Source organism: Zophobas morio, unplaced genomic scaffold (genome assembly GCF_036711695.1).
Source record: "Zophobas morio isolate AGI-343-1 ecotype UQ-CSIRO unplaced genomic scaffold, CSIRO_AGI_Zmor_V1 ptg000021l, whole genome shotgun sequence".
NCBI lineage: Eukaryota > Metazoa > Arthropoda > Insecta > Coleoptera > Tenebrionidae > Zophobas > Zophobas morio.
The window spans coordinates 16,980,953-17,005,073 of NW_026972126.1; the positions used below are offsets into that span (position 1 = coordinate 16,980,953).

At 30.5% G+C, this 24,121-nt stretch overlaps 1 protein-coding gene across 5 annotated transcripts in view; it reads left to right on the forward strand.

Annotated features, from left to right (window-relative positions):
- Positions 1 to 24,121, forward strand: part of LOC135133315 (prominin-like protein) — a 95,832-nt gene that overhangs the window by 64,728 nt on the left and 6,983 nt on the right. For 3 of the 5 annotated variants that reach the window (XM_064061677.1, XM_064061680.1, XM_064061676.1), the window contains exons 4-13: positions 7,141 to 7,328; positions 13,867 to 14,031; positions 14,082 to 14,206; positions 20,218 to 20,666; positions 20,717 to 21,152; positions 21,207 to 21,401; positions 21,451 to 21,585; positions 21,634 to 21,792; positions 21,858 to 21,979; positions 22,068 to 22,118. In XM_064061677.1, the coding sequence (XP_063917747.1) occupies positions 7,141 to 7,328; positions 13,867 to 14,031; positions 14,082 to 14,206; positions 20,218 to 20,666; positions 20,717 to 21,152; positions 21,207 to 21,401; positions 21,451 to 21,585; positions 21,634 to 21,792; positions 21,858 to 21,979; positions 22,068 to 22,118 (2,025 nt within the window). The remainder of the gene's footprint in view (positions 1 to 7,140; positions 7,329 to 13,866; positions 14,032 to 14,081; positions 14,207 to 20,217; positions 20,667 to 20,716; positions 21,153 to 21,206; positions 21,402 to 21,450; positions 21,586 to 21,633; positions 21,793 to 21,857; positions 21,980 to 22,067; positions 22,119 to 24,121) is intronic. The other 2 variants (XM_064061679.1, XM_064061678.1) reach the window with 1 other exon arrangement.

Consider the following 24,121-nt stretch of genomic DNA (forward strand, 5'->3'; position numbering starts at 1 on the left):
AAATTCGAAAAATTCCAAGTTTCAAAATTGAAAACTTGAAAAATTGTAAAACCGAAAAGTTCTAAGCTCAAAAAAATTGCAAATTGAAAAAATGCAAAATAGAAAAATATCAAAAGTCGTCAAGTTGATCAAATGAAAAATCAAAAAAGTAAATATGGAGTAACCAAAAATTGAAAAATTCAAAAGTTAATATATCGAAAATTAGATAAATTGAAAATTGGGGAATTGAAAAATTCAAAAGCTGTAAAATCGAAAAAATTGAAGAAACAAAATTGTAAGATCGAAAAATTTTAAAGTTGAAGAATCGAAAAATTCCAAATTTGCAAATTGAAAACTTGAAAATTTAAATATCGAGTAACAAAAAGTCGAAACGAAATGTTGAAAATCGGAAAACCAAAAATCGACAAACTGAAAATTCTAAAACTTTAAACATTTGAAATTGATAACTGAAAAAATTGTCAATTCAAAAAATTGATGAAACAAAAATTGGAATATCAAAAAATGTAAAAGTTGAAAAATCGAAAAATTCCAAATTTTAAAATTGGAAACTCAAAAAATTGCAAATTGAAAAAATGCAAAATTGAAAAATATCAAAATTCGGCAAGTTGATGGAATGAAAAATCGAAAAATTAAATATGGACTAACTAAAAATTGAAAAATTCAAAAGTTGATATATCGAAAATTAGAAAAACTAATTGTAATTACGAAAAGTTGCAAAGAAAAATTGGGGAACTGAGGAATCTCTTGCAAAAATTTAAAATCTGCAAAATCGAAAAACTAGAAATCGAAAATTTTAAGGTTGAAAACTGGACAAATTCCAAGTTTCAAAATTGAAAACTTGCAAAATTGAAAAACCAAAAAATTGGAAGTTCAAAAGATTTCAAATTGAAAAAATGCAAAATTGAAAAATATCAAAAATCGTCAAGTTGATCAAATGAAAAATCGAAAAATTAAATATGGAGTAACTAAAAATTGAAAAATTCAAAAGTAGATACATCGAAAATTAGATAAATTGAAAATTGGGGAACTGAAAAATCTCAAAATTGAAAAATTCATAAGCTTCAAAATCGAAATTTTGAAAAATCGAAAAACTAGAAATCGATAAATTATACATATACATAAAATCGAAAACTTGAAAATTGAAAAAATTGAAGAAACAATGTTGCAAATCAGAAAACCAAAGGTGTACTAACTGGAAAATTTGTCAATTCAAAAATTGATGAAACAAAATTGCAAGATACAAGAAAATTTTCAAATTGAAAAATCCAAAAATTCCAAGTTTAAAAATTGAAAAGTCGAAAAATTGAAAACTCAAAAAATTGCAAATTAAAAAATGCAAAATTAAAAAATAAAAAAATCGATAAATTAAAAATGAAGTAACAAAATTTCAAAAAATTCAAAAGGTGATAAATTGAAAATTGGAAAAATTGAAAAATAAAAATTGGGGAACTGAATAATCTCAAAATTGAAAAATTCAAATCTGCAAAATCGAAAATTTGGAAAATCGAAAAATGAGAAATCGAAAAATTTAAACTTGGAAACTCGAAAAATTGCAAAGTGAAAAAACTGGAGAAACAAAATTCGACGATTGAAAAATTTTAAAGTTGAAAAAAAAGAAAAATTCCGAGTTTCAAAATTGCAAACTTTAAAAATTGAAAAATGGAAAAATTGTAAACTCAAAAATTGCAAATTGAAAAAACGCAAAATTGAAAAACAACAAGAATCGAAAAGTTGATGAAATTAAAAATTGAAAAATTAACATGAACTAACTAAAAATCCAAAAATTTAAGGTTGAAAACTCGAAAAATTGCAAGTTTTAAAATAGAAAACTTGAAAAATTGTAAAACCGAAAAGTTCTAAGCTCAAAAAATTGCAAATTGAAAAAATGCAAAATCGAAAAATATCAAAAATCGTCAAGTCGATCAAATGAAAAATCAAAAAATTAAATATGGAGTAACCAAAAATTGAAAAATTTAAAAGTTGATATATCGAAAATTAAATAAATTGAAAATTGGGGAACTGAAACATTCAAAAGCTGCAAAATCGAAAAAATTGAAGAAACAAAACTGTAAGATCGAAAAATTTTAAAGTTGAAGAATCGAAAAATTCCAAATTTGCAAGTTGAAAACTTGAAAATTTAAATATCGAGTAACTAAAAGTCGAAAACTTGAAAATTGAAAAAATTGAAGAAACGAAAGGTTGAAAATAGGAAAATCAAAAATCGACAAACTGAAAATTCTAAACCTTTAAACATTTGAAATTGATAACTGGAAAACTTGTCAATCTAAAAAATTGATGAAACAAAAACTTGGAATATCGAAAAATGCAAAAGTTGAAAAATCGAATAATACCAAATTTTAAAATTGAAAACTCGAAAGTGGAAAATTGAAAAATTAAAAATTCAGAAATTCAACAATCTGAAAATTGAAAAATCGAAAAATTGTTAAAAAAAAAAATGCAAAATTGGAAAAAAACAAAAAAAAAATCGAAAAGTTGAAGAAATGAAAAGTCGAAAAATTAAATATCGAGTATCAAAGAGTCGAAAAATTAAAAAGTCGATAAATTAAAAATTAGAAAAATTGGAAACAATTTGTAATTAAGATAAGATAAGATAACATAAGATATGTAAGTTTATTTCACAACACTACAAAAGATTAGCTAACAGTGCATACTGACTGATAAATAACTAAGCATAGAACAAATGAAGTCATACATTAAAACTAAAGATTTTTTAAAAATTAAAATAGAATTTATAAAAAGAAAAAATTACGAAAAATTGCAAAAGAATTGAAAAATAAAAAATTGGGGAACTGAAAAATCTCAAGACAAAACTAAGATCGGTAAATTGATCGGTAAATTGAGAATAAAAAAAATGAGACAAGTTGCAAATTGAAAAATCGAAGGAACGAAATATTGAAAAATCAAAAAACCAAAAATCGAGAAATTAAAAAAATCGAAAACTGGATAATTCGAAGATGAAAACTTGGAAAATTGTCGAATTGAAAAAATATGGTATTAAGAAGTTGAAACAAAAATCGAAAAATTGAAGAACCGGAAAATTTTCTAATCGGAAAATGGCCGAGAATAAAAATCGGAAATTAAAATATTTCAAAGTTGTAAAAACGAAAAATCGCACAATAAAAATAGAAAAATGAAATCTAGTTGAAACATTGGAAAACTCGAAAATTAAACATCAAGTAATTGAAAAATTAAAAACTGAGAAATTGGAAAATCAAAAACAGCAAAATTGAAGAATTTAAACTTCATTCGAAAATTAGAAAAATTGGAAGCTCAGAGAATTGCAGATTGAAGAAAATGCAAAATTGGAAAATAAAAAAAATCCAAAATTGAAATGAAAAATCGAAAAATTATATATGGCGTAATAAAAAATCGAAAAATTGTTAAAAAAAAAAATGCAAAATTGGAAAAAAACAAAAAAAAAATCGAAAAGTTGAAGAAATGAAAAGTCGAAAAATTAAATATCGTGTATCAAAGAGTCGAAAAATTCAAAAGTTGATAAATTAAAAATTAGAAAAATTGGAAACAATTTGTAATTAAGATAAGATAAGATAACATAAGATATGTAAGTTTATTTCACAACACTACAAAAGACAGTGCATACTGACTGATAAATAACTAAGCATAGAACAAATGAAGTCATACATTAAAACTAAAGATTTTTTAAAAATTAAAATAGAATTTATAAAAAGAAAAAATAACGAAAAATTGCAAAAGAATTGAAAAATAAAAAATTGGGGAACTGAAAAATCTCAAAACAAAACTAAGATCGGTAAATTCCAAGTTTCCAAATTCAAAAATTTGCAAAATTGAAAAATCGAAAAATTGGAAGCTTGCAAATTGAAAAATCCAAAATTGATCAAATAAAAAAACCATCGAGAACTTGAAGAAATGAAAAACCGATAAATTAAATATGCAGTAACTAAAAATCGCAACATTCGAAGGTTGATAAATCGAAAATTAGAAAAATTGAAGAAATGAAATGTTGAATATCGAAAGACCAAAAATCGACAAATTGAAAATTCTAAAACTTTAAACATTTAAAGTTGATAACTGGAAAAATTGTCAATCCAAAAAATGGATGAAACAAACAAAATCTGGAAGATCGAAAAATTGAACATTTAAATTGAAAAAAAAAAAATGCAAAATCGAGTACATAGTTAAAAAATTGGAAAAACCAAAATTGACATTAAAAACACGAAAATTTAAATGTTGACAAAAAAAAATCGAAAAATAAAAACTTTAAAAACTTCTAAAAATTCAAAATCAAAAAATTGGAAAATTACGAATTGTAATAATTAACACATCGAAAAGTTGAGAATAAAAAAAATGAGACAAGTTGTAAATTGAAAAATCGAAGGAACGAAATATTGAAAAATCAAAAAACCAAAAATCGAGAAATTAAAAAAAATCGAAAACTGGATAATTCGAAGATGAAAACTTGGAAAATTGTCGAATTGAAAAAATATGGTATTAAGAAGTTGAAACAAAAATCGAAAAATTGAAGAACCGGAAAATTTTCTAATCGGAAAATGGCCGAGAATAAAAATCGGAAATTAAAATATTTCAAAGTTGTAAAAACGAAAAATCGCACAATAAAAATAGAAAAATGAAATCTAGTTGAAACATTAGAAAACTCGAAAATTAAACATCAAGTAATTGAAAAATTAAAAACTGAGAAATTGGAAAATCAAAAACTTCAATCGAAAATTAGAAAAATTGGAATCTCAGAGAATTGCAGATTGAAAAAAATTCAAAATTGAAAATTAAAAAAAATCGAAAATTGAAATGAAAAATCGAAAAATTAAATATGGAGTAATAAAAAATTGAAAAATTGAAGAACGAAATCTTGAACATCGAAAAACCAAAAACCGACAAATTGAAATTTTTTAAACAAAAAATGTTTCATTAAAATTGATAATTGGAATAATTGTCAAACCAAAAATTATATGAAACAAAGAATTGGAACATCGAAAAATTGAAAAGTTCAAAGGTGGAAAAATCGAAAAATTCGAAATTTTAAAATTGAGAACTCAAAAAATTGCGTATCGGCAAAATGCAAAATTGAAAAATCGAAAAATTAAATATAAAAATTGAAGAAACGAAAAGTTGAAAATTCAGAAAACCAAAATCGAGAAATTAAAAAAATCGAAAATTGGAAAACTCGAAGATAATTTTGCGTTAGCAAACCGTTGGAACACCCTGTATTGTTTTTTTCTAACATTGTAGAAAATAAAAATTGTTGACATTTAATGAAATATGTAATTCAATAAACCATATCGGTGTAGATCCAACAAATTTGGCACCAAAAAGCTTAATCAGTGTGTCCCATTTGAAAAATATGAGATAATGTGATAAAACGATATCTGATTTGTTCTTTTTTAATAAAAAGAATCTAAATATATAAAAATTTGCAAAGTTTTCCTTAAAAAATATCCTGTATGCTTTCTAGAATTATATAAAATAAAAATTATTAACAATTAATTACATTCAACCGATTGATTTTTCTTTAACCCAGAAGCTAAAAACATTGGTGTTCGCTAAAAGTTGCGACTTTCAACGTTTCCTACATCTAAAAGTTCCGTACACTTTTTCCCAAACCTCATGATAAAGCAACTTCGGCTGTCGAAGAATAAAAGTAATTCTCACTTCCAATAATTTAATTCGCGTCGTACAAACTTTCAGGAACAAATTTCTATCTGACTATGTTTTTGCTTAATATTGCTGATCTCGTGAAATCTAAATTTAATACGACAAAATTTATGCTTCCGTAAGTTGGTTGGCTCTAATTTCTAAAAATAGCGAAGTTAGTACAAGAAATAATTTTTCTATATAATTTTCACGCTTGACCGACTTCTGAACAATTAGTGAATGTCACAAAATAACATTTTAATAAAAAAATCGCAAACTTTGCTAAACATAACGTTATATAATTAAAATTAAATAAGTTTGTGTTAAATGTTGATACATTTCATAGCATGCCTCACCCATTCGCCGCTCGTTCATTTCCCTTACGCCAACCAAATTTTGTTTTGTAATAAAAAAACATGTCAGTTACATTTCGAACACAAAAACTCGCCCGCTTTTTGCAGCTTTGTAAAACAACATTCAAGTAATGAGAAATTTAGTAACACGAACGAAATTATAAACGAAAGGAAAATCGATACTGGCGAAAAAAATTTACAAACGAACATTATTCACGTGAAACCAGAATATTTAATTAAGAGTGTGCTTAAAATTTCATTAAAAAAAAAAAGAGTCAACTGTTTGTGATTTAATGTACGGATCCGTCCTACGCATCATCGATTTTTATCAGCAATTTTTTGTAGGTAGAGCGGGATTATTAATATAGGCTCTGTCACTCGGTACGGGGAAAAATTCGCTTTAATACCTCCAGCTATTGCTATCACGTTTAATCAAGATATTTTTAACGAGAAATAACGCGGGAATATTTAACGATTCCACAATCTTGCCTAAACATTTACAGTGTAATTTATTGGCTAAGGCTTAAGTATAGACAAAGCTTTCCATTCACTTTTCCATTCATTAATAGTGTCAAAGCATGATATATACGTGTCGTAAATCTGCAAACTCGGCTCAAAAGGGAATTCAAGCTAAGTGCATTTTTTCGCATTTGACACAATTATTTTAAAATTATGAGCTATAAATTTCGGTTAATCTTTCCAAAGCCACGAACAACATTTGCGTCACTTTACTTAAGTCCGCCAAATTCATTACCAATAAGTGTGCCTTAAGTCTGATTAAAATGCGAGTTTTTAATAAGAGTAACCAGAAAAAAGTGGATGCTTTTTGATAGTCTCCGATTCGGAGCGTTTTCGCCTAATAAAGGATATCCGACACTCAAACCGATCGTGAAATTGGTGCTTAAATTGAAATTTCCATTAATAAATTGTTGGAGCAAAGCGCTAGCAAGAAATTGAAGGTTATTTTTTTAAGGCCGCTGTTCTTCGATGTTAAACATGACCACATGGCGCTATTTTCCAAAACCGTTCGTTGTTTACGGTTATTTTCGGCGAAAGTAACAGTTACCTTACTGTATTTTACAAAAATTTGAGTAATAAATGCCTACTCATTAATCGTGGGCTGTTGATTTGTTTGCAGGTTTGGCGTCGTTTGCGCTTTCGTCAGTAATCAACAGATGGAAGAGGGCGTCGGGGATTTGACGGACAATTTGAGGAAGGGGGTGAAAGATGTCAATACGTATCTGGACACCACCAAGGGACAGATTGATACACTACTTAATGTGAATTACGGGGAATTCGAGAAAGTTCTACTGGAGACGATAAACGGTTAGTAGTTTTGGGGATTTTTTGTTTCGCAGTGTTGGGCTAACGAAGAAAATTTTTGGAAATTTGTGCATTGCAAAATAAATCACTGATTAATGTGTAAAATTGGTTTTAAAGCAATGGGTTTGAATAAATTCAAGCAGAAAGTATAGGTGTCTGTCGAAAATAATAAAAATAAATCAAATTAGATTGTTGAATCAGGCGGAACGTGGGAGTGGTGCAGTGGTTTGACGATTTTAATCTGTGCAAGACCATGGCGCGTATATAGATGAAGTTGGTTATGGTCTGGGACAAACACTTATCATGGTTGTAATGTGGGACACCACATAAAACAGGTTCGATTTAAAGCATTTGTTTGCTTTATAACAAAAAAGTATTGTCAAAATGGTAATAAAGAGTGACTTATTTTTCTTCGTCAAGTGTAGATATTATGAAAAAATGATAAAAATACATTTTTTTCAACCAATAACGATACGACCAACCATTGTTATTTAATAAATAAACAAAAATTACAATAAATAACATAGATTCCTGTAAGTTAGTATATGTTCATATTTTTCATGTCGGCCTACGTCAGCTAACTTCAAGGCAAAATCAAATGAGCCAGAACCCCCGCTATATAACTATTCTAGAAAAATTTTTCACTTTTTTTTTAAAGTCGGTAGGAACTCCAAAGATTTTTTCAGGTTATTTTATCCATTATTTTCTCACACTAAAAAAACACTAAATCTTCTTTCAAATTCTTCCAAAAACAAAACACCAAGGACCTCCGAGATTTTTTCAACTTTGTTCAAAAATTAAACAATGAGTTTTCAAGTTCTTTTAAAAATAGTATACCAAGGACCTAGAGAATAATTATATAGTGACAGTTCCGGCTCACATTTTGGCGGGGAAATTGGAATTTTGGCTCACTTCGGTCAAAGTCCACTAACTTTGGCGCAAAATCAAGTGAGCGGTATCTGAACCTCGAGGGTTTCTTCGAAATAAATTCCTCCCGCCAAAATGTGCGGCAGAACCCCCACTACATGACTATATTTCAAAAAAATAAAACACCAGGGACCCCACGGTATTTTCAAAATAAAAAAAAAACGACGTCACAAAAGGTTCTTTAAATGCTTCCAAAAAATGAAACACTAGGAATCCTCCAGGTTTTTTCATTTTTTTGCAAAAGTAGAACATCATGTAGCTCGAGAATTTTTTCGATTTCTTTAAAAAATAAAACACCAGAGGCCACCACGATATTTTCAAATTCTTAAAAAAGACGCCCCTTGAGACTTTTAAACACTTCCAAAACTACACTAGGGATCCTCGATTTTTTTTTTCAAATTGTTTTTAAAAAATAACACCAGAAATTCTAGAAGATTTTTCCAATTATTTTAGAAATAGACACATAGAGCCTTCTAGATACTTTCACTTCAAAAAATATGGGCCTAAAATTGTTTAAAGTTTTTTCAAAATTAAAACACCAGGGACCCCACGATACTTAAAAAAAAAGGACGACATCACAAAGACTTTTTTAATTCTTCTAGAAATGAAACACCAGGGGTCCTCTTGGGTTTTTTCAAATTTTTTCACAAGGAGAACTACATGTAGCTCGAGGATTTTTTCGATTTCTTTAAAAAAAGACGCCCCTAAGACTTTTAAATGCTTCCAAAAACTATACACCAAGAATTCTTCTTTTCAAAGTCATTTAAAAATGGAACACCCAGGATATTTTCGAAATAAATTCTTCCCGCCAAAAAGTGAGGCAAAACCCCCAGTATGTAACTATTCTAGGAGATTTTTCCCAATTATTTCAGAAATAAACTCTTCTAGGGCCTCGACGATTTTTTAAAGTTTTTTTTTTTAATAAACAACACTTCCAAATTCTTAAAAAATACGTCCCGAAGACTTTTTTAATTTCTGCCAAAAATAGTAGGTACCTCAAGGATTTTTTCGATTTTTTTTTTTAATAAATTATCAGAGGCGCCACAGCTTTCAAATTCTTAAAAAAAGACGTACCTAGGGCTTTCAAATGTTTCCAAAAACTATGTAGCAGGGATCCTCGAGTTTTTTTCAAATAATTTTAAAAATAGAACCCCAAATACCTCGAGGATTTTTTCGATTTTTTAAAAATTAAACACCAGAGGCCCCACGATATTTTCAAATTCTTAATGAAAAAATAGTCCCCTAACACTTTTAAATGCTTCCAAAAACTACAGTTCTTTTAAAATTGAACACTAGGGACCTTGAGAATTTTTTCGAAATAAATTTGTCCCACCAAAATGTGGAATTCCACGGAGGGTGATAATAATTGATATGAAATTAGATCCTTAGTATGTGAGGCAGAACCGTCATGATATAATTACTCTAGAAGATTTTTTCCAAATTATTTTAGAAATAAAATATAGGCCTTTCTAGATTCTTTTGCAAAAAAAATAAGGTCCCCTAAGTTTCTTTCACTTTTTTTTGCAAAAATACACCAGGGTTCCCCATAGTACTTTTAAATTCGTAAAAAAAAGACTCCCCAAGGATTTTTTTTAAAGCTTCCAAATTTAAAAATAGATCTCCAGATGCCATGGGGATATCTTTGATTTTTTTTTCAAATTATTTTAAAAATAGAACCCCAAATACCTCGAGGATTTTTTCGATTTTTTAAAAATTAAACACCAGAGGCCCCCACGATATTTTCAAATTCTTAATAAAAAATAGTCCCCTAACACTTTTAAATGCTTCCAAAAACTACAATTCTTTTAAAATTGAACACTATGGGCCTTGAGAATTTTTTCGAAATAAATTTTTCCCACCAAAATGTGGAATTCCACGGGGGGAGATAATAATTGATATGAAATTAGATCCTTAGTATGTGAGGCAGAATCCACATGATATAATTACTCTAGAAGATTTTTTCCAAATTATTTTAGAAATAAAAATGTAGGGCCTTCTAGATTCTTTTGCAAAAAAAATATGGTCCCCTAAGTTTCTTTCACTTTTTTTGCAAAAATACACCAGGGTTTCCCATGGTACTTTTAAATTCGTAAAAAAAAACCCAAGGAATTTTTTTAAAGTTTCCAAATTTAAAAATAGATTTCCAGATACCTTGGAGATGTCTTTGATTTTTTTTAATTAAACACCAGAGGCCGTCACGATACTTTCAAATTCTTAAAAAAAGCCCCTAAGACTTTTAAATGCGTCCAAAAATTATGCACCAGTGATACTCGAGTTTTTTTCAAATTATTTAAAAAAATAGAACGCCAAATACCTCGAGGATTTTTTAAATTTTTTAAAAATAAAACAACAGAGGCCCCTACGATATTTTCAAATTCTTAACTAAAAAAGGCCCCTATGACTTTTAAATTTTAAATTAGAACACTAGGGACCTCGAGAATTTTTTCGAAATAAATTTTTTCCAAAAATGTGAGGCAAAACCCCCATGATATAATTATTCTGGAAGATTTTTTCCAAATTATTTTAGAAATAAACATGTAGGGCCTTCTAGATTCTTTTACAAAAAAAATGGGCCCCTAAGTTTTTTTCAATTTTTTGCAAAAGTAATAATGATAATACTTTACTTACGACAGTAGCCATTTACAGAGTTAAATTAAATTAAATTCGGAATATAAAACAAAATGAAATATGACAAAAAAGAACAAAAAATACACCAGGAGTCCCCATGGTACTTTTAAATTCTTAAAAAAAGGCCCCCCAATCCTTTTTTTAATGCTTCCAAATTTAAAAATAGATCTCCAGATACCTCGAGGATCTTTGTTTTTTAATAAAACTCCATAGGCCCACGACACTTTCAAATCCTTAAAAAAAACTCCCCAAAGGCATTTAAATGCATCCAAAAACTATACACCAGGGATCCTCGAGTTTTTTTTTTTAATTTCTGTTAGAACACTGGGAACCTCGAGAATTTTTTCGAAATAAATTGTCCCCACCAAAATGTGAGGTAGAACCCTCACCATAGAATTTTTTTTTCAAATTATTATAGAAATAAACATGCAAGCCCTTCGAAATTCTCTCACTAAAAAAAATATGGGCCCCTACAATTCTTTTAGTTTTTTGCATAAATAAAACACAAAGGTCCCCACAATACTTCCAAATTCTTAAAAAAAGATGCCCCAAAGACTTTTTTATTGCATTCAAAAATGAAATACCAGGTACGTTAAGGATTTTTTGGATTTTTTTTTTTATTAAATCACCAGAGGCCCCCACGGTTCTTTCAAATTCTTAAAAAGAAGACGTACCTAGGACTTTCAAATGCTTCCAAAAACTCTACAGCTGAGGTCCTCGAGTTTTTTTTCAAACGATACTTTAGAATTTTTCAAAAAAAAAACGCCCCTAAGACTTTCAAATGCGTCCAAAAGTTATACACCAGGGATACTCGAGTTTTTTCAAATTCTTTTAAAAGTAGAACTCCAGATACCTCGAGAATTTTTTCGATTTTTTAAAAATTAAACATCGGAGGCCCCACGATATTTTCAAATTTGAAAATTTCAAATTAAAAAGACCCATAAGACTTTAAATACTTCCAAAAACTATACGTCAGGGATTCTCGAGTTTTTTTCCAAATTATTTTAAAATTAGAACACTTGGGACCTCGAGATTTTTTCGAAATAAATTTTTCCCACCAAAATGTGAGGCAGAACCCCCATCATCTAATTACTGTAGAAGATTTTGTCCAAATTATTTCAGAAATAAATATACAGGGCCTTCTAGATACTTTCACTTAAAAAAATATGTGCCCCTAAGATTATTTCAATTTTTTGCAGAAACGAAACACCGAGGACCCCACGATACTTTTAAATTCTTAAAAAAAGACGCCCCGAAGGCTTTCTATGTTTCCAAAAATGACACACCAGGGATCCTCCCGATTTTTTAAATTTTTTTGCCAAAGCAGAACACGAGGTACCTTGAGAATTTTTAAATTCTTAAAAAAGACGCCCCAAATGTCTTTTTTGATGATTCCAAAAATGATACACCAGGGATCTTCCCGATTTTTTCAATTTTTTTTCAAAAGTAGAACACCAAGTTCCTTGACAATTTTTTCGCTTTTTTTTTAACCAAAGACCACAAGCGGCCTCTAGTTTTAAACATAAATAACGACCTCGAGGATTTTTAATTTTTTTTTTTTATAAAGTACAGGAGCCTGGATAATAGTTACACCTATAATGGGAGTTCTGGCTCACGTTTGAATTTCTCTCGTCGGCTAAGGTCGGCTAACTTGGACTTTCCCGACAAAATGTGATGTAGAATGCCTACTATACCAAAATCAGGTTTATCGTAGCAGGCACTAGCCCCGCCCACCCGCCCTCACTTTTTTAAAGGGTATCTCATTTGCCAAAATCAGTTCTATCTTACAAGGTCCTAACCCCGCCCACCCATCCTCTCTTTTCTTAGAGGGTATGTCATCTGTCAAAATCGGTCTTATTTTAACAACTACCCGCCCACCCACCCTCTCTTTTCTTAGAGGGTATCTCATTTCCCAAAATCAATCCCAAAGACCCGTTTAAATGTTTCCAATCAATGAAAAACCAGGGATCTTCCAGATTTTTCAAAAGTAGAACACTACATTAAAAAAAACACCACGGGCCCCCAAGATTTTTTCATATTCTTAAATTCTTACAAATACAAAACAAGGACTTTTGAAATTTTTTCAACCTCTTTCAAGAATAAAACAGAATTTCGATAATTTTTTCAAATTTTTTTAAAAATACAATACTAGGTGTTTAGAGAATAGTTACATAGTGACTTCTGACTCATATTTTGGCAGGAAAATTTGAATTTGGGCTGTTTCAATTTTTGGCGGGAAAATTTAAATTTTGGCCCACTCCGGACAACGTGAGCGCAGTCAAGTGAGCCAGAAGTCGAGTCTGCGCACGAGTATAAATTTTCCCGCCAAAATTTCCACATTGTTTAAAAAATACAACACCAGGGGATTTCAATATTTTTTCACATTCCTTAAAAAAAATTGGACTAAAGTTATCTAGAGAAGAATTTTTTAGTGAAGTCAAATAGATTAATTTAATTAATTAAGTGGATTTTATTAGCAACAAAATCGGAAATGTGGTTCTCAATAACTCGAAAAAGCAACTGTTTAAGAACGTATTATCATAGTACATATACTAATCTACGTATCTGATATACACAATACACAGCTAATTGACAGATAAACTATTGCTGTGACGTTTATCATGTTCTCGTTGGAGTGGAACTTGACGTCTAATAGAAGTGACACGTGCCAACTAAATCATTAATGAGTGTATCCGTTAAACATAATTTTCTCGTAATGCCTTGTTTTACGAAATTCCAGTGAAATCACTCACGAAAATGTGAAATAAAAGGGAACCCAATCCTTGCCGCACACCCGATTTTTTTAAACACTTAATAATGCAAGTAGCGTCTCTAAAAATCCTTGAAGGTTTAAACACAAACAATAAATAAAATCAATATTGCGAACACTTCACACAACTCTAAATATATAAACGACACCTAGCCCAACCCTGCGGAACGCCAATTCACCCCTACATTGTTCAATTTCTCACCACCAACATTGCAGACAGCAGTAATATAGTTTACGGAGAGCTCGCCGACTACGCCAACGCTATCTCAATGACAGAAGTTGCCAATATCGTGGAGGCTCTCCCCGATATCAGCATAGGGTTCGTTACTTTGAAATATTCAACGAACTCGTTACGGGTTTACGCCTCCCAGCTGAACGACGGTAGGTTTTATTTGTTGTGCTAGTCGAAGGAAAAAATTGTGTTGTTTTAGCCGTCAGGAAAGTGAAGAAGGACATGCTGGAGTTGCTGAAAGGACGCGCCTGCGAGAATGTTCCCAAGTGTCAGGAAATCAGCGGGAATGTCAGTTTGCTGCAGACCAACATCCATTTTAATAATGTAAGTAGGGATGCAGGGAATCGTGTTGGATTATGTTGTGGTGGATGTGGATCGGTATTTGCAGTAGCGTCCGCTCGGTGCGGTGTTGCCACATAGTTAAGTTTTTATAACAAAGAATAAAAATTGTAGTTGATATGATTCAGAAGCAGTAATTGCAACATTAAGCACACAATGGGGAAAATAAAATCGATATTGATGGACTGAGGTTTTTGTAAAGTGTTTTTGCAGCGTGTTGCAACAGAGCATTGGCTAACGATCTAAGGACGTTGATGTCTGAATAATGTCATCCAAGTTTTTGCTTTTTCCCCATTTACTTGTATTAAAGTATTCGTTAAATTAAAAGAACCAGTTTAAACTAGTACAGCATCAAAGCAGATCGAATCGGTTGGATTTTTATTTATCGAAAACAATTTCGCTGTTCTTACTTTTCGTCAATTCATACTTAAGTCATTGCTGACGTCTTTTTCTCATCAGATTTACCGATGGGGCAAGTGGGCTGCGGCCCGCAGTGGCAATTTTTTGGGGGCGGCGGCTTCTTTTTTAATGGGAGAAAAGTCTTTTGAGGTAACGACTGCTAAATGCGACGCTTTCGGCTTATTATCTCCGCTGAAAACAATATGGCGCTAAAATGACAATGACAAGAGTGTCAAGTCGATTTTCGCTTATCGTGTTGATAACACCGCTTTCAACGCTTCGAACATTCATATTTTAACGAAAACATTTTCAAAGTCATTGCTTTTATATTAAGAAAGGGAATAATGTTGTGGAAGAATGAGAAAAATTGTACTCAGGAATTTAAATAATGTAAGAGCGAAAACATAAAAAAAGAAAACAAATCCATTAGAAAAAATATAGATAATACCAGTCACAATGTAAGAAAAAATTAAGTGGCCCAAGAGGGATCGAAGTCGTCACCTTCGGGATATCAGTATATAGTTCTAACAAACTGAGCTATACAGCGTATCAATATAAGTGTAAACGATTATTATAAAATTTTTTTTACGAAAATCTGGGTGCATAAGATAAAAAGTCAAAGCGGATTCGTAAACCACAAGTATATGAGTATGTTATTTTATAAAATTTTAATAACGTTTACCATGCAAAATTATTGAGTTATGAGGGATTAAAAAAGTGAAAGCAAGACGAAAAAAAAAAGAAGTGTAAATATATCTCATGTCACATATTTCACTCGATTTTGACATACAATTTTTTTCTTTAACTAAGAATTGATTCTTTAATTGTGTTTTATACTAGCAAAACGCCTTAAATTAGCAATATTGTTGAAATCGTAATAATGCATGGATTTTTCCGGGAAAATGTAGTTATTTTTATGTTTTGGGATCATTGTCTTCTACTTTGGATAGATTTTCAAATGTTTTAGCGATCAATTTTTGTGTTTATTTTCAATACATTGTATGATACTAACACTGAGAAAAAAATGAAAAATTAAAATAATCGAAAATTTGAAAAATCCCAAACCTGAAAAATCGAGAAATCTAAATCGAAAAATTGAAAAATAGAAATATCGAAGAACTGAAAAGCGAAAAATCGAAACATCAAAAAATCGAAAAAATGAAAAATTTGAAAATCTAAAATTTAAAAACCGAAAAACGAAAAATTGACTTTTCAATTTCTCTATTACTCGATGTTTTTCAATTTTTGGATGTTTCGATGTTTTGATTTCTCGCTTTTTCACTTTTCAATTTTTCATCATTACAGTTTTGGAATTTTCACTTTATCGATTTTTTTAGTTTTTTGACTCCTCAATTTTCCAATTTTTCAAATTTTCGACTTTTTAAATTTTGAATTTTTCGGGTTTTTGATGTTTTAGTTTTGGGATTTTTCAGTTTTTAGGTTCTTCAGTTTTTCGATTTTCCAATTTTTCGATAGTTGGACTTTTCGATTTTTCGATTTCTCAATTTTTCACTTTTTCGATTTCTGGATTTTCAGCTTTTTAGATTTTTGTAATATTTCAATTTCTCGATTTTTCAATTTTCAAAGCTTTAATTTTTCTATACTTTAATTTTTCACATTTTTAAATTTTAGATTTTTCGATTTTTCAGTTCTTCAATATTTCTAGCTAATTTTTCTAGTTTTTAAAAGTTAGATTTGTTGATGTTTCGATTTCGATTTTTCGACTTCTGAGTTTTTGATTTTTCAGTTTTTCAGTTTTTCAATTTTTGCGTGTTTCTAATCTAAAATTTAAAAACCGAAAAACGAAAAATCGACTTTTCAATTTATGTATTACTCGATGTTCCAGTTTTTCTATTTTTGGATGTTTCGATTTTTTGATTTCCCGCTTTTTCATTTTTCAGTTTTTCATCGTTTCGGTTGCGGCATTTTTCACTTTAACCATTTTTTAGTTTATTGACTCCTCAATTTTAAAAGTTTTCAAATTTTCAATTTTTTAAATTTTGAGTTTTTTGATTTTCCAATTGTTTGATGTTTTAGTTTTGGGCTTTTCCAGTTTTTAGGTTCTTCAGTTTCTCGGTTCTTCAGTTTCTCGATTTTCCAATGTATCGATAGTTCGGCTTTTCGATTTCTGGGTTTTCTGCTTTTTCGATTTTTCAATTTTCAAAGCTTTAATTTTTCACATTTTTAAATTTTAGATTTTTAGATTTTTCGATTTTTCAGTTCTTCAATTTTTTTTAAATGTTAGATTTTTCAGTTTTTTGATGTTTCGAGTTCGATTTTTCGACTTCTCAGTTTTTGATTTTTCGGTTTTTCTATTTTTCGATTTTTCAGTTTTTCGATTTTTCAGTTTTTTCGCTTTCTGTATTTATGGATATTTTTGAAATTTTAATTTTTTTATTTTTTCTTTAGTTTTAAATAATTCAATCTTTAACTTTTGGATTTTTCGATTTTAGGCTATTTCTGTTTTTCGATATTTTTCGACATTTCGACTTTTCAGTTTCTCGATTTCTCGACGTTTCAGTTTTACAATTTTTGCGTGTTTCGATTTTTTGATTACTCGCTTTTTTCGATTTTTCGATTTTTGGCTTAAAAAAATTTGAAAATCTAAAATTTAAAAACCGAAAAATGAAAAATCGAAAAATTGAAAAATCGCAACATCGAAAAACTGGAAAATCGAAAAGTAAAAAGTCGAAAAATTGAGTAGTCGAAAAGTCAAGTCGAAAAATTGAAAAACCGAAGTAGGCCAAAATCGAAAAGTTAAAAATTGAAAAATTGATAAATCGAGAAATTGAACAATCAAAACATCGAACCATCCAAATCTCGATAAATCCAGAAATCAAAAAAATTGAAAAATTCGAAAAATTGAAATATTGAGAAACCAAAATAGGCCAAAATCGAAAAAACGAAAACTTAAGAGTTAAAAAATTGGAAAATCGAAAAATCTAAAAGCGTAAAAACTCAGAAACCGGAATAGGACAAAATAAAAAATTCAAAAGTTATAAATTTAAGAATTGAAAAATCGAGAAACTGAACAATCAAAATCCAAATCTCGATAAATCGGGAAATCACAACATTGACAACTCGAAAAATTTTAAAAATGAAAAATTAAAAAATCTAAAACTGGGAAGTCAAAAAATCAAAAGATTAAGAAATCGAAACATTTGAAAAATTTGAAAAATTGAGACATCTAAAAATCTAAAAAGTCAAAAAAATCGACACATCGAAAATTCCAGAAGTCAAATCGAAAAATTGAAAAATCAAAAACCTAAAAAATCGAAAAATTGAAGAATTGAAGAACTGGAAAATCGAAACTGTTGAAAGTTAAGAAATGGGAAAATCAAAACATCGATTAATTGAAAAATCGAAAAATTGAGAATTTAGAAAAGTCAAAAATTGAAAAATAGATAAATCGAAATATTTAAAAATCGTAAAATTGAAGAGGAGAAAAATTGAAAAAACGTAAAACTGAAACATTGGAAAATTGAAAATTGAGAAATTAAAAAATTGTAAAATTGAAAAATTGAATAATAAATCCGAAAAATCCCAAAACTAAAATTTCGAAAAATTGAAAAATGAAAAAAACTGAAGAATGGAAAAATTGAAAAACTGATAAATCAAGAAGTCAAAAAAGTGAAATCGAAAAATCGAAACCTTATAAAATTGAAAAATCAAAATCCTAAAAAATTGAAGAATTGAAGAAATGAAAAATCGATAAACTAAGAGTTTATAAAAGTCAAATTTGAAAAATTGGAAAAACGTAAAATTGAAACATCCGAAAACTGAATAATAAATAAACTGAAAAATCCCAAAACTGAAATTTCGTAAAATTGAAAAATGAAAGAAAAACTGAAAAATCCCAAAACTGAAATACCCAAAAACTGACAAATTAAAAAATTGAAAAATCGAAACAGTCGAAAGTCAAATCGAAAAATTGAGTTTATAAAAATCCTAAAATTGAAGAGGAGAAAAATTGAGAAATTATAAAATCCAAAAACTGAATAATAAATAAACTGAAAAATTCCAAAACAATAAAATTTATAAAAATTGAGAATTCTAAAGTTGAAAAAGCAAACCCGTTAGAATCGGAGATCTGTCTAATAAAAATCGACAAAGAGACGGCAGACAGACGGAAACGGGAGACATATTTTTTCACGGAGGTCATGAAATGTTGGGAAATCAGGAAAGTAGCCATCCGTCGGATGGACCTTATTACAATACTTCCCTAGCTCACGTACACCCGGGAGGTAACAATATAAAAGTAAGACGAAAAAAAAAACAAAAAAGGAAGGGATATAGAAAAACAAAAGAAAGGCGACAAAATTAAAAAGTAAAAATAAAAAAAAAAGGTCAAAAACAGCAAAGAAGCGATTTAAAAACCAATAAGATGAAGAAAAATAAAAAGAGATCAAAAGCACAACAAAAAAAGGCGATAAACAAGGTGATAAAAATGTGGATAAAAAAGGAATTCGGAAGTGACCAAAAAAAAAACGTAATCAAAAAGGAATTTAACAAAAAATGCGCAAAAAAAACTTGAAAGGTGAAAAGGGGCAACGAAAAATGTGGATATTCCAATGAGGCACAAATGTAGACAAAATGACAAAATGGGGGCAAAGAAAAACGAAAAAAGGGTAAATAAAAAGGTGGTAAAAATTAAAAAATGCCGATTAAAAAAACAAAAGAAAGTTAAAAAATCAAATACTAGACTAGACAAAGTTTAGTTAGCGTTTTACCATCTACACGATATTTCTGAAAACATACATATAAAACCTGGCAACAATCGGCCCGGTAGTTTCGAAGATCTGTTTAATAAAAGTCGACTCAAATACCAGATAGACAGACGCAAAGGGGATACCTATTTTTTCATACTCTAGGGGTCATGAAACATCGAGAAAACATAAAATTAGCCCTTCACCTGATGGACCCCCAGTATTTCCACTCTAACTTCATTTAAAAGAAACAACATGGGAAAGATATAAATGTAAACAATGAAAAATATCAGAAAGAGATGTTTTTACCGAAAAAGTAAAATGGTTGCACGAAATTCTTTCTCAGCCTACGCTCGGGCAGTAAAAAGTATTGATGAAACCTGGTTTGCAAAAGCACCAAAATTTGTCGAATCATCCCCACCACCAATATGATGACGTCACCTCAACATTGCGTAGTAAATACTTTTGTGGTTTATGAGTTCGCCTCGATTTTTTATCACAATTGCTTTACAAAAATGCGTGTGCAATATTTGCCATGTGTTTCACGTAGCCAATATCTGGCTTACGGGCAGAATGAGTAAATCACCTCATGTTTTAATTAACAAAATTCGTAAACAATGCTTTGAATAATAATTTAAAAAATAAAAATACAATTACGTAACGATATTGGTTTGGTTGAGTTTTTATACGTTTTCTTTAAAGCAACAACTACTGCACCTACCGATTACGTATATGTAAACTTCACTTTCTTCCTAATGGATTACATAAAGTAATTCTTTTTCATGCAGTACATTGACAGGTACTTCCCCAAGGTAAGTGCTTCCTTCTTCACTAAGTTTGTCGATTATAAATACCGAACAGAAAAAAAACGTTTGTCTTCTTTTTGTTTAGCTGCCAGACATCACAGACAAAATCGCCAAAGTCGAGGACTTCGTCAGCGACAACCGCCTCTCCGACGCCGTAAACAAAGGCAAGGAAAAACTAGAAAGCATCAGACTGGAAATCGGCGAAGCCGTCAACGACACCCTCGCAACGGCGAGGACCAAAATCAACGAGGCGGGCGCCGAGATCCAGAAGCGAGCGAGCAACATCACGAACGTCGTCGTCGATCTGAAAAACCAAATCGACGTCAACACCAGACCCAACCTGAACACAGCCGAGAAGTACATAGTCCAGTACAGCCCCTACAGATACTACGTAGCGCTGGCCATAAGCTGCCTCCTGCTGCTGATCACCGTGTGCATAGCCCTAGGTCTGATATGCGGCATCTGTGGGAAGCGTCCAGAGGGCTACGGCGACGACTGCTGCAACAAGGGCGCCGGTAGCTCGTTTTTGATTTGGTGAGTGAGCAAACTCGAGCGATATTCGACGTGATAATTTTGCGTTTCAGCGGGGTGTATTTTATGTTCTTGACCGGGTTCATCGTGGCCGTTGTGGTGGCGGTTTGCTTCTTGCTGGGGGTGGTGGCGCAGAGGGGGGTGTGCGACCCGCTCCGCGACCCCACCAATTCGCAGTTGTTCAAGCTGATCGATCAGGTCGATTTGTCGCAGTTTCACATCGATTTTCCGATAAGTAAAGCGCTGGAGAACTGCTATCAGAACAAGAGTATTTACGTTGTTTTTAACCTAAAGAGCAAGTTTGATCTCGACGAAATCAAAAATTACTTGAACAAGTTTAATATTAATCAGACTTTGGTGAACTTGAATTTAACGTCGCTTGAAAGTTTGGGGAATTTCACGATCCTGGGGGAGAATGATATGCAGCTGCTTGAGAGTTTCGCCAATTCTGGGTTGGGAGACATTAATTTCGATGAGTTTAAGGATCTGGTAAGTCGGTTTAGACGCTCCTTGTAACATACAATATTATTATTATTACTTTAGTTGAGTACAAATTTCACAACAGTCAACTTAACCGATCTATCAAACGAATTGGGAACGCTAATAAACGAAATCGAAAAAGTCAATAATCCCGATAGCCAGGAACTAATAGATGGTCTTCAAGTGAACAAATTGAACATCGACATGTACCAGGAAAAGATCGTAGAGCCCATGATATTAAACGCCACTAAAGTCATAGTAAGACTTAAGTACCCCTAACCGACGTTTCTTAAGTAACTTATTTTAGCATCTCGCCGAAAAACTGGACGATCAACTCAAGTTTGGCCACAGCTCTTTCGAAGTTGCCATGGACTCCCTAGTGAAAGAGTTAAAACAAGCTGAGGAAAAAATCCAAAACGACGGCTACAAATTCCTCAACGCCGTAAGTGTTAAAAGTGGCCTTTTACATGACGTTGTTACAATATTTTAGACCATCATTCGCTTCACTCAAGGCATCGTCAATCAAGTCCAGACTTACATCGACCGCGTGGTGGACACAACGGAGTACGAAGTGGGTCAGTGCGGACCTCTGAGTCTGGTCATAAACGCCACCCTGACTTCCACTTGCGACAAAATCCTGCTACCTTGGGTATTAAACACGTTAATACTAAAACAAGTTCGACTATCTTTTTTTTTTTTTTCGTTATTTGACAGAACGGCTACTGGTTCGGTCTTTTCTGGTCCGTCCTGCTCTTCATCCCCACCATTATTATTTCCGTCAAGTTGGCCACTCTGTATCAGAAGCACAGCGCCTACGCGAGAGACTTAGTGGAAACGTGAGTTGATTTAGGTTTAGAATTTTGGTAACGCACGATGAGCGCCTTTGTGTTGTTGGTAATTTTAGCTTTTTTGTTGTCTTTGCAGCGAGTATTTGTATGATGCGTATGTCGATCGGGATAACATACCGTTGAATAGGTAAGTGCGACGCGGTGGGGGAAGGTGCTTTTTTGGTTACTTAAGTCGTTTGCATGCTTTAAGCTCATCTAACAGTCATACATCGCTATCATCATACTAACAGATAAGTCATTGCATCGTGTTTGGTTTTTCATTGGGACGGAAATGTGCTAGGGGGGGGGGTGCCTGTTTTTAGGAGAAATTTTAAATTTTTGGCGAAAAAAGTATGCATAAAAACAATTCTTTGATTTTTCAAAAAAAAGAGGCTTAATTTTTTAATAAAAGAATCTAAATTGTAAATATGAAGCAATTTTTATTTGAAACTGTTTAAATAACTCTGAGAAATGAGAGAATAATTCCCAAATTTTTTAAAATTTGCTATGGATCTTCAAATAACTGGGAAAAATGGGAAAATAATTCGCAAATAGTTAAAAAAAAAAATGTTTTCAGACCAATTTTGTTCAAATAAAAAAAATTGCCTATCGAGAATTGTTCTGAGGTAAGTAATCCAAAGTAATTTTTGCTGTAGCTATTTAAATAAAGCGCAATATTTTTTCAAAAATTTTCCAAAAAAAATGTCAGAGTGGACTCTATTTAATTGGAAAAAAAATCAGAATACATATAGAGAAATTTTTTGGAGAGTATGAATGTAAAAGCATCTTTGCTATAACTTCATTCCTGGAAAAACAGGAAAATATTTTTCAAAAATTTTCAGAAAAATTTAAAATATCCTTTCTGTTTTTGAAATGTTTCGAATGAGCTTTTGAAATACAAAGAAATAGCTTACAGAGAATGTTTTACATTATGAATCGGAAGTAATTTTGCTGTCGCTATTTAAGCAACCCGGAAAACAAAATATTTTTTCAAAAATTTTCCATGAAAATATTTTCCAAAAATTTTCAAAAAAAAAATTGTAAAAAAAGAATCTTCCATAGACATACATTTCAATCCTGAAGAAGGTTTTTTTAGAGTATGTATCATATTTCAAATATGATTCGTAAGGACGAGAAAAATTTCAAAAATTTCTGAAAACAGACTATTCGAAATTGAAAAAGATCCATCTGGTAGATAATTCTGTATAGAGTACGAATCGGAAGCCATTTGAGTTGTAGATCTTCAAGTAATTCGGAAAAACAGGAATTGAATTTCCAAAATTTTTCAAAAAAAAAAAGTTGAAACGGTCTTTTTTACTACAGATCTTCACATAAATGAAAGGAACGTGAAAATAATTTGCAAAAGTTTCAAAATATGTTTCAACCGAGCTCTCTGTAGTTATTTAAATGACCCGGAAAATATTTTTTTTCGAAAGTTGTCAAAAAAAAAGTTAAAATGAAGTCTATTTATGTGGAAGAAACCTAACCTATAAATAATTCTCCGAACATTATGAATTTTTACTATAATTCTTCAAATAACCCGGAAAAACATTAGAATATTTTTCATGTCAAAAAAATAAGCTTATGAAAATATTTTTCAAAAATGTTCAAAAAAAAATGAAAATGGGCTAGATTCGTTTATTAAAAAAGAGTTTTTTATAGACATACATTACAATACTGAAATAGCTTTTCTTAGTGTTATTCAAATATGATTCGTAAGAACGAGAAATTTTCAAAAATTTGTTAACACAGGCTGTATTCGAAATTAAAAAAAAGGCATGTTATAGATAATTATGTACAGATTACGAATCTGAAGCCATTTTAGCTGTACATCTTCAAATAATTCGGAAAACAGGAGGCTAATTTCCAAATTTTTTCAAAAAAAAGTTAAAACGGCATTTTATACTTCAGATCTTCACATAATTGGAAGAAACGTGAAAATAATTTGCAAAAAGTTTCAAAAAATGTTTCAACCGAGCTCTCTCCACAGATTACGAATTTTACGTAATTTTTGCTGTATTTATTTAAATGGCCCGGAAAAACATCAGAATATTTTTGATGTCAAAAAAAACTTCTCCTGAAAATATTTTTCAAAAATTAAAAAAAAAGTGTAAAAAAGGGCTATATTCCATTCTTAAAAAATAGTCTTTT